Below are 11,431 nucleotides of genomic sequence, written 5' to 3'. Positions count from 1 at the left end.
ATGGTTAAAAAGCAGGTTAGACCCTCTGCCCCCCCACCCCCACCCCCTCCGTCTCGTACGCTTATGAGTAGTAGCGGTAGTAGTAGTAGTACTTAGTTGCTGTAGTAGTTATAACTAGTGTAGTATTGTAGTAATGGCAACAGCAGAAGTAATAGAAAACCCCCCGAAAAGCCCCCCAAAAACCAACAACAATCAAACATACACACAAAAAAAACCCAACCCAAAAACTCCAACAAGAACCCCCAAACACCCCCTCCAAAAACAACAACCTACAAATAAAACAAGACAAAACAAAAAACCCAAACCCCCAAACAAAACAAAAGCAAATTATGATCGATAAGATGTAATATTTTAAAGTGCTAATTTAATGACATACTTTAGATAGTAATTTATGGATATACTTTAGATAGTAATTTATGGATATACTTTAGATAGTAATTTATGGATATACTTTAGATAGTAATTTATGGACATAGTTTAGATAGTAATTTATGGATATACTTTAGATAGTAATTTATGGACATACTTTAGATAGTAATTTATGGATATACTTTAGATAGTAATTTATGGACATACTTTAGATAGTAATTTATGGATATACTTTAGATAGTAATTTATGGACATACTTTAGATAGTAATTTATGGATATTTTGACACCTGTGGGTATGTGTCAACGTACGGCTGGAAAGATTATTTATATAAAAAAAAAACCTCAACAAAAAACACAACAAAACAAACAAAAAACAACAACACTTTAGCTCTTTTTATTTTATTTATTTATTATTTTAATATAATAATTGTGTGTTTGTATGTATATATGTATGTATGTATGTTTAAAAAACAAGTTTGATTGGGTGTGTGTGTGGGGTGTGGTTCCCGTGGCTCCCCTCCCTACGCCACTGTGTGTGTGCGTGTGTGTGTGTGTGTGTGTGTGTGTGTGTGTGTGTGTAAATATTTCTGGCAAATAGGTGGACCCAGTCTTTGAAGAAGTTGTGCCTGCCAATACTCGAATAGAATGGACGGGATGTCGCACAGTCGTATATAATGTTCTCTTTAAGTGCGATGGCTCCATAGACACAGGGGCGGGACGTAGCTCAGTGGTACAACGCTCCCGTCGGTGGGCCCATTGGGCTATTTCGGGTTCCAGTTAGTGCTCCACAACTGGTGTAACAAAGGCCGTGATATGTACTATCCTGTCTGTGGAATGGTGCATATAAAAGATCCCTTGCTGTTAATCGAAAAGAGTAGCCCATGAAGTGGCGACGGCGGGTTTCCCCTCTCATGTTTGTGTGGTCCTTATGTCTGACGCCATATAACCGTAAATAAAATGTGTTGAGTGCGTCGTTAAATAAAACATGTCCTTCCTTCTTTAATATAGATCTTAAAGTTACAGTCTCTGGTTACCATATTGTAACATCATGTACAAATATGAAATACAAGCTCAAATGCACTTTAAAAAAACTCGTGTGTGTTCGCTATGAACGGAAATCGTCAAAAGTATACGCTCGATTCGTCGGCTGTGCCGCCATTGCTCGGCAAAGGACAACGACAGCCTGTTGTCAGTTTCAGTTAATACGTGCGTTTGCCGATTTCATATTGTAGGGTTCGTCTCAAAAAATAAAATGAGAAATCTTGCGCTGTACGAATAATTTCGGTTGAGGATACGATACTAGAGTCTTTCGTCAAAACCGGTTTGATCTTGACAATGTAATATGTGACATTGATTATTTGTGCAAATACTATTATCCGTTAACAATAAATAAATACACTTTTATTTGTTATACAGTTGTTATACAGTATATACCAGAGGTTGAAACTAATGCGGGGTACCCCCAAAAATGGAACTGCAATTTTCAGCAAAAATGACGGTTGCTATTAAAAACATTAATTAAATCTCTTAAACGGTATGTGACCCCCCCCCCCCCCCCCCCCCATTTTCTTGCAGGTAGATTAGATGTGAGGTGCCACACATTCTATTGCTGTACTTCCTGGGTGTGTTGATACGCTGCTTATATCAGTTTTATTAGTAAACGTTAACATTATCGGCAATAGGAATTGATTTGGTCTATTAGAACCTTTTCGCATGATGTAACAAGTAGGAAGTGAAACTAGAAATATGGCAACGGCCTCAAACGTCAGCTCTGAAGTGTGCAGTATTTGTACTGAAAAGTTTAGAGATCCAAAGCTTCTGCCATGTTTCCACACGTTCTGTCTGGAATGTCTACAAAAGTCTGTGTCGTCATCATCCAAGGACGGTCAGTTCCCGTGTCCTCTGTGTCGATATCAAGTGACCTTACCCGAGAAGGGAGTGGCGGGCTTTCAGACTAACTTCTATATAGCGGCGAGGGCGGAGAAGCAAGTCCACGGTGGGGGTGAGTGCTGTGGGGTGTGTGAGCAGCAAGCGACTCACTCGTGTCGTGAGTGTGAAATACTACTGTGTGAATCGTGTACAAAATGTCACCAAACTCTGCCCTCTACCAGATTCCACATGTTAATAAATTTAGGTGAATCAGGTGCAGGCATTCCTCTTCTGTCAATACAGAAGTTTTGTGAAAAACACAACGAAGAAAAGTTGAGATTTTTCTGTATGCCGTGTGGCAAAGTGATTTGTCGAGACTGCAAACTAACGAATCACGAAGGTCACAAAACCAAAGATATTTCCGATGTTGTCAAACAGGCTCGAACCAGTCTGACGAAAACGAAAGTAAAACTAGAAAAATACAAGAAAGAAACTGACGAAACCTATCAACAGATAAAGCACACCAGCAATGAAATATCAATAAATATTGAACACACACAAAGAGAATTAAATACATTATCTAAGTCCCTGATGAAGTCTCCCGAAAATGTAATAAATAAACTGGCAGATATAGAAGAGGTAAATAAAGAGACATTAGTAGTATCAGGGCCTGTATAGAGTCATGACCTACTTTCCGTGACCTTGACCTTGATGACGTCACGTGACCTCGTCCTACTGGCCCTGACCTACTTAGACTGGCCTTGACCTTGATGACGTCACGGACTACTGTGCCGTGTGCAACGTCCTACTGACCCGACCCTGACCTACTTACACCGGCCCCTGACCTACTTAGAGTGGCACGAAAGAGTATAAAAAGGCTAGATACGGTTTCATTGTCATTCGCTCGCCGAAAACGACCAGATATACGTTCGTTTTACTAGAGAACAGACGTGTTTTATGATTCTGACATTGTGTCTTGTTGCACTCTATCTGGAACGAAGAAGATGGCATCGGGATATTCGAGCAGTCTTAGTAGTAGCAGCAACAGTAGCGACGAGGACGACATCTTGGTCTGCAAATGTTCAGAAAGACATACGATCAAAAGAGTGGCTACCAAACCAGAAGAACATTTCATGGATCAAACGGATGCTGCCTGTGACAATATGGATGAAGATGGTGAAATCACAGAAGCCGTGGATCAAACAGATGCCGCCCGTGACACAGACGCTGCCTGGGATGATGAAGACTGCTGTTCGAGACGTTACCTGTTCTGCCATCGTCCCGAAATGCGCCACGTCTACACACGGATGCAGACATTTGGGTGGTGGCCCATACAGTTACGCCAGAAACCGAGAGAGCTCGCCAGGGCCGGTTTCTTCTACACAGGGGATCACGATGCCGTCGTCTGTTACTGTTGTGGACTACGCGCCTACCGATGGCAGAGAATGGACGACCCAGTGATGGAACATTACAGACTGTCCCCGAGATGTCCCCTTGTGAATAATGTGTTCAGACATTAACTGTTTCAAACACGTGTGAGACACGTGTTTTTGTCACTATGTTTTGTCATATATTTTATGTACTACATTTTTGTTGTTTAGTAATAAAATTGTGTGTTGTATCCTTTTGTTATTTATAAATAGCATGACTTTGTGACACGTATGTCAGTTGAGAACCATGTCTCGGTGGGAAAGGTACCTAGAGTCTATTTACTACGATGCAAAGCACCCTGGGAGTTATGCAGGTCCTAGTAAACTGTATCAAGCTGTTAAAGCAGAGGGTAAATTTAACATTCCTCTGACACGTATTAAATCATAGTTGAAAGGTCAAGAGACCTATACCATGACACATCAAGTGAGGCGAAAGTTTCCACGTAATACCTATGTTGTGGAAGGGTTAGACAGTCACTGGCAATCTGATCTAATGGATATGATCAGTTTGGCTAAATACAATGACGGGGTGAGATACCTCATGATGATCATTGACCTGTTCTCCAGGTACTTGTGGGTGCTACCACTCAAGTCGAAAACGGGGAACGACGTGGTAGAGACTTTGATAGAATTCTGGAAATCAGAGTCCAGAAAACCCAAGCTGTTTCAGTCCGATTCAGGGTCAGAATACAAGAACCATAAGGTCAAAGCATTGCTGAAGTCGCAAGGCATAACGCAGCTGTTTGCTCTAAATGAAACCAAAGCAAGTTATGCCGAACGGGTCATTAAGACCATCAAAATGCGTCTCTATCGCTACATGTTAAAAAACTTTACTTACAAATACATGGATGTCCTAGAGAAGGTCGTCTATAGCTATAACCACACCAAGCATCGAATGTTAGGTCAAACACCAGCCAGTGTCAACCAAACGAACGAAGTAGAGGTCCGTCTGTCTCAGTACCTGATCAAACCTAAAAAGGCAATCCACAAAAAGAAGTTTACATTTAACATAGGTGATAAAGTACGAGTCAGTCATCTTCGGGGCACCTTTGATCGGGAATACCAAGAGAAATGGTCTGGCGAAATATTTACCATTGAGAAAAGGTACTGGTCTCAAGGTAAAGATGTGTACAAATTAAAGGACTGGGGTGGTGACGCCATCGAAGGGACATTCTATGCAGCTGAACTTCAGAAGGTGACTGAGAATCCTGATCAACTGTACCGTATCCAAGACATTGTGAAAAGGAGAATACGGAACAAACAGAAAGAAGTGTTGGTGAAATGGCTTCACTGGCCTAAGAAGTACAATTCGTGGATTCCAGAAGCAGACGTTGTTCGATATCAGACAGTATAAAAGACCTCAGCACATGTTTGACTTTTCATTATCATGGAAGAAATTGTAGAGACACAACCTCTGTCAAGAAGTCATTCGGGTGATACCTGGACATTTTTTGGTAAACGTGTGGCCAAATCGGAAACGGTATTTTTCTCTCAAATCATCATCATATATGTGGTGGTGATTACGTGTATCATCAACTTGTCTCTCGGTCGAGGTAATTCAAACTTGTGGACAGCACTACTCAGCAGTAGCTTGGGTTATTTGCTGCCAAATCCCAAGATCAAAACGAATAAGCACCATGGATAAGTACATTACCATTCGAAGTACAGACAGTACGTCTTACTTTCCCGACAACACACACTGGTCGTTTCGAGTCAATCTGTATGACCGACTACATCTCGGTAAAAAGTGGGTGGTAGCAGCCACCGAAATCACCATTCAGAACTGGGACGTCTCGAGAAAATCAGACTGTCGTGACATTTACGTGTGTTCCAACATCTGCTACAGCTCACACGTTGGAGAAAGAAAGGAGCCCTTGCTGAGACGCATCTGTTTGACAGGGAATAAAAAGGAAAAATATTTTGTGTTTCCTCAGTACCATTACATACCCCTGAGACTGGAAGATGTGCAGATCGTGGACATCTATATACAGGACGCAGATGGCAATTCAGCTTCATTTATTACAGGACCAGTGACGGTGACACTACATATAAAGCCGCAGCCTTTTTGGTTTTGAAACATGGCTGAATACGTTCTAAAACATTACAATTATTTAAAACTGATGACGAATATTCACGATTACCATATGACTTTGGGATTACTGAAAGATATGAATGAAGAACAAATGTTGGCCTTGGTGGCGATCGTTCAAGGGTTGCTGGACGGACGTATTCACGTCGGAGCAGGACAGAAACGTCGATTTTTACAGTCTAACAATGAATATCTGAACATGATGAAAATGCTCGTATCACCTTCCGTCATGAATAGAACTAGAAAACGTATATTGAAACAAAACACCCCTTTGTTAGCCTTCATTTTGAACGACAGTCACCTGGATCAGATGAAAGCAAAAACCGTATGGTCAGTGGTCACGGATAGCTGGAGATATGCAGGATCTCTACAAATAGGATGTCTGTCACAAACCATCATCATTTGAGATAGAACCTACAGAGGAGCAACATGTCAGACCAATACAAGTTGTACGTTCCAAACGTGGACAAGTGGACCCGTTTCTATAAACTGCAGGCAGAAGGCAAACTTCAGCCGCACTTCGAAATTCAACGTGGTGGGCAAAGTCAGATCATGTACAGTGTGGATCGATGCCTAGAACTCTACGACCCCACGTGGAAAAAAGAAAAAGAAGAACAGAACAAACCCCCGGCACCCAATGTTGTCATGGTCTCCCCAACGCAGCAAGTAGTGGAACAAGCCAAGGCCGATCTGAAACGGAAACAACAACAAAGTGGTACGGGCTGGAAAGCCCCGAAACTGCAGAAGCATTTCTAAATAAGCTATAAAAGGAACTGTGTGGGTCAGATATCGTCATTTCATTTAGAGTCGTCATGCAGAGCACATGTTCAGAATGTGGTTTCACATTCTCGAGGAGAGACGCCATGTTAAGACATTTTCAACAAAAACATGCTAAAGGTCTACCACCACCACCACCACCACCACAGCAGCAGCCACCACCACCACCACCACCACCACCACCACCACCACAGCAGCAGCAGCAGCAGCCACCACCACCACCACCACCACCACCACCACCACCACAGCAGCAGCCACCACCACCACCACCACAGCAGCAGCAGCAGCAGCAGCAGCCCCTAAGATTGTTACATCCGTTCACCATGATCGTGTCGGGACCCACGTCGTGTGGAAAGACAGTTTTGTTGTACAAACTGCTAAGGGATGGTAAAATCCACCCGCCTCCCCAGCGCATCATCTGGCTCTACAAACGATGGCAACCCCTCTATGATACGATCAAAATGGTTGCTCGAGTGAAATTTGTTCAAGGTATACCCGATAATTTGGAAAAGGATCGTTATTTGGATCCCAGAGTCAGAAATCTCATCGTGTTGGACGACTTGATGTCTACAACTGGAAAAGACCCTCGCATCACCGACCTGTTCACGGAAGGAAGTCACCACAGAAACCTCTCTGTGATTGCCATCAACCAGAACTTGTATCACAGCAAGGACCCGACACAGAGAAGAAACTGTCATTACCTGGCACTGTTTAACAACCCCATCGACAAGCAGCAAGTCCTAACCTTGGCACAGCAGATGTATCCTGGAAATACTCGTCATTTCATGCAGCGGTTTGAGGAAGCTACCCATAGGCCCTACGGATATCTCTTGGTGGACTTGAAACCGACCACACCCGAACATTGGCGTCTTCGGCCTAATGGTTTAGAGACGGGGCCGTCCGAATGGTATAAAAGCACGAACGTAACGGCGAATGTCTCGGAAGAGTTGCAGCCACCGACGAAGAAAGAGCTCTACATGCAAATCATGCAAAGAAACGCATTCAAGAGAAAACTACCAGGCATACCCGCTTACGAAAGTGACGACGAAGAAGATGATGAGGTAGAACCCTATCTGAAAAAAGTCAAGAGGATGCAGTCTTGCGATACGTGTGGTCTGGTCTTTAAAGACGGAAGCGACTTGCAGCGACACGTGAAAACGTGCGAAAAGGGAAATGAAAAAGAAGAAGAGCCGTCGCCCGACCTGGAAAACGAAGGCATTCGTCTCATGGTGGAACGTGAATTCGACATCAATCATGACTATATCGAAAGCAAGAGGAAACGCTACGAAGAAAAAAAACATGTCCCAAGATGCCATTGAAAGAAACATGAAGACATTGCAATGGAAGTTATTTAAAGACACGTACTCTCGCTTTCTGACCTATATGCATTACTTTGACAAAGGTCCCAACACCAGAAAAATTTTACAGTTTGTGAATCCAGACAAAGATGTGAGACCACAGATTCGTTCTAAATTAAATCAGTATCGTTCATGGATCGGCGAATATTTGGATGAACAAAACGACGACGATACCGACGATGAGGAGGACGACGATGATGAAGAGAAATGAACACTCATATTATTCACATGTAGCCCTTAAGGCCTCTCGATGTAACCCAGTGTGTGTCCATTTTATATATGTGTCAGTGATTTGTAATTTAGAAATAAATGAAAAACCAAAACATTGCATTTGTTTTTTGTGTTTTTTACTCTATGACTAGATTTGTGATTGGATATTACTACCGCTACTTTATAGTAGCAAGAGCTGTGTGTACAAGACAGAACATACCACGATCTTTGATATACCAGACATAATACACTAGTTGGCTATAGCTTAATGGGCCACCGACGGGGATCGATCCTAGATCGACCACTGTATTTACCCATTTGGTAATTAAAAAGGCCCTGTAAAAAGGCTTGTACTCTAGGGAAATACTTGTGCTTAAAATGCATCTAAAAGATCATAGTTTAGGTCGGAGCGTTCAGTTGCAGTCACGCGTTCTTTCTTCAAAGCAATGGGCTGGGGATGTTTCACTCTCTTTCTCTCACACACACACACACACACACACACACACACACACACACACACACATTCCTTTCTTCTCCTTAACAAATATTCCTTTCTTCTCCTTAACAAATATTCCTTTCTTCTCCTCAACACATATGCCTTTCTTCTTAACAAACATTCCTTTCTTCGAGACAAATATGTCTTTCTTTTCCTATGGCTAAAACAAAATAAAATATTTGTGTTCAATTAATCTTTATTTTACGAGGAAGGAAATGTTTTATTTACTCAATATATTTTATTTATGGTTATACAAGAAAGAAAGAAATGTTTTATTTAACGACGCACTCAACACATTGTATTTACGGTTATACGGACATATGGTTAAGGACCACACAGATATTGATTGAGAAAACCCGCTGTCGCCACTGCATGGGCTACTCTTCCGATTAGCAACAAGAGATCCTACACCATCCCACAGACAGGATAGTACATACCGTTGTCCAGTTGTGGAGCATTGGCTGGATATATACCAGACTGACCCACATCAAGGGAACACTGAGCTACGTCCCGTCCCCACAGGGTTATTAGAGGATGCTTGAAAAAAAATCGTAACATAATAAATAAATAAACAAATAAATAAGTAAGTAAATAAGTAAAATAAAAACAAACTATAAATTATTATTTTGTTTTAAAAATAATAGAAAAACATAATTTCCCCACATGAGATACGAACGACGTACCTTTCACGCTAAAGTCGACTACGCTAACGACTGAGCTACCGAGACATCAACAAAATCTGTCATTTAAACCGTTATATGTGCGAGCGGCGAAGCGCGGAATGAAGTGACAAAATAGGTCAGTTCATAATAATCTTGTGAATGCGCTATCAGATAGCGTAGAACGAGAATTCTATTTTACACCATTTAAATCATTTCTTATTTCACATCTTTAAGAATGTAACTTCTAGTTCCGAAGAGTATTTTATTTAGAGACTGCCAACACAAGATACCACCGCTTCCCGGATGTAAACAGTGATAACCATTCATCATTCAGGGCGCTAAAAATAAATACACTACCTCGCGTCGGGCAGAGTCCTTAGAAGTGGTAGGTTAACGACACCACTAGAGCACTCGATTTATGAATCATTGCCTATTGGATGTGAAACATACTTTTGGACAGTTTTAGAGAGGAAACCCGCTACAGTTTCCCATTAGTAGCAAGGGATCCTACACTTCCCACAGACAGGATAGCACGGGCGTTGCTAAGTACGACGGATCGGGCTAAATAGGTCAGGACTAGACTAAGTAGGTCAGGGGCCGGTCTAAGTAGGTCAGGGCCAGTAGGACGAGGTCACGTGACGTCATCAAGGTCACGGAAAGTAGGTCAAGGTCACGGAAAGTAGGTCATGACTCTATACAGGCCCTGATACTACTGACATTCTCAAAAGAATCCTGTCCATTGATAGAAAGACAGAGGTTTCTTCAGGGTCAGATTGACTATGCAGGCGCCATCTTGGAAGAAGGACTAGATAGTGACGTCATCACTACAGACGACGAGATGAAAGGAAGACTGAAATTGAGAAGGGACATTTGGTTGCATTACATTGCGACCATGAATTGTCAAAAATTCCACATATCCGATCTGTAGATGCTGCTCGTATGGAGGCTGTGAACTGCTGCGTCAACGATATTATCACCGATGTTATTCCGCCATTTTATGAAATCTATATACTAAACTTAAGAAGAAAATTCGAATTCAACAGAAAATGGATACACTCTTTGAGTTTCAGTGAAACCCCAAATGTGTGGATAACTCTAGGTAATGAGTCGCTTGAACTGTACCTATTCGAGATAGACAAAACAACGAAGCGCAAAATATATAACATACCAGTGACAATCGAACAGTTACAGAAGTATGGAGTCGGTGGTTCTCTACATATGTATGACAACGAACACCCCTTCAGTATAGTTCAAAAGAAGTTCCACATGTTGAAGAAAGGATATTTGTACAAGGACATCAATACAAATGGTGACACATGTAAAGTTGACAAGGAATACCATGTGGTTATAATTATACCTGTGAATGGGGCTGCCAGACTAGTGACCTTCAACCCATTTACTGAAACTGGACACGAGTTCACACCTGTAGATGTGTGTTGGGCTAACGATCTGGAAATTTTTATTCTGGACAGTGGGTCAAAACAGATAATTGTGTATAGTTTAAAGGATGGATTTCAGAAATCGTATACAAGTCGGTTATTGTATTCGAATCCAACAGCAATTGCTGTGGATGCAAACGGTCGGATCTGGGTTGGAAATGACCACGGAACAATCTATATTTACAGTACAAATTGACGATGTTTGAGAAAAGTATGTACTAACAAATCCAGACAATCGGAAAAAAACCTATATGTGGAAAAGTTGCATATAAAATACCCCTTGCTGTTAATAAAAAATATATATTTAGCTTCATATGTAGCAAAAGTGGGTTTCCTGTAGACCTCATAATAAGAAAATGCATTACAAACTGACAAACACCTCGTTGTTGTTTTTATTTATTATTTATTTTTGTTTGTCTTGTGTTGAGCCTGATTTCCATACAATCTTTTACACGTCGTACTTGATTCGGACTGACACAGTCTGACGCAAACCAAAGGAAAATGTTATGGCAAAAGTGGTGAGCGATCAATTTGGGTAATTTTCAAATAAGCTGATTTTGTAAACAAATTTAATAGCTAAACCTTTATTCAAATGAGGATTTTTGTAAAGTTCAATAAGCAAAGTTTTTGTAAATATATGCGCCATATCCACCAACTCCCGCTTTGGGTGTGGTTTACATGTGTGTCAATATTGTTAAAAATGTACCGAAAATCATGCAGTTTGGGGACAT

The 11,431-nt window shown here is 41.4% G+C and overlaps 1 protein-coding gene across 1 annotated transcript; it reads left to right on the top strand.

The window, feature by feature from the left end:
- Positions 1 to 2,081: 2,081 nt before the first annotated feature.
- LOC121379133 (E3 ubiquitin-protein ligase TRIM56-like) lies at positions 2,082 to 10,189 on the top strand. The gene is made up of 2 exons (XM_041507619.1): positions 2,082 to 2,892; positions 9,979 to 10,189. Exons 1-2 carry the CDS (start codon positions 2,117 to 2,119, stop codon positions 10,187 to 10,189), a joined length of 987 nt encoding a protein of 328 aa, XP_041363553.1. The 5' UTR covers positions 2,082 to 2,116.
- Positions 10,190 to 11,431: the final 1,242 nt, after the last annotated feature.

Source organism: Gigantopelta aegis, chromosome 8 (genome assembly GCF_016097555.1).
Source record: "Gigantopelta aegis isolate Gae_Host chromosome 8, Gae_host_genome, whole genome shotgun sequence".
NCBI classification, from domain to species: Eukaryota; Metazoa; Mollusca; class Gastropoda; order Neomphalida; family Peltospiridae; genus Gigantopelta; species Gigantopelta aegis.
This window is presented reverse-complemented; position numbering and strand designations above follow the sequence as displayed.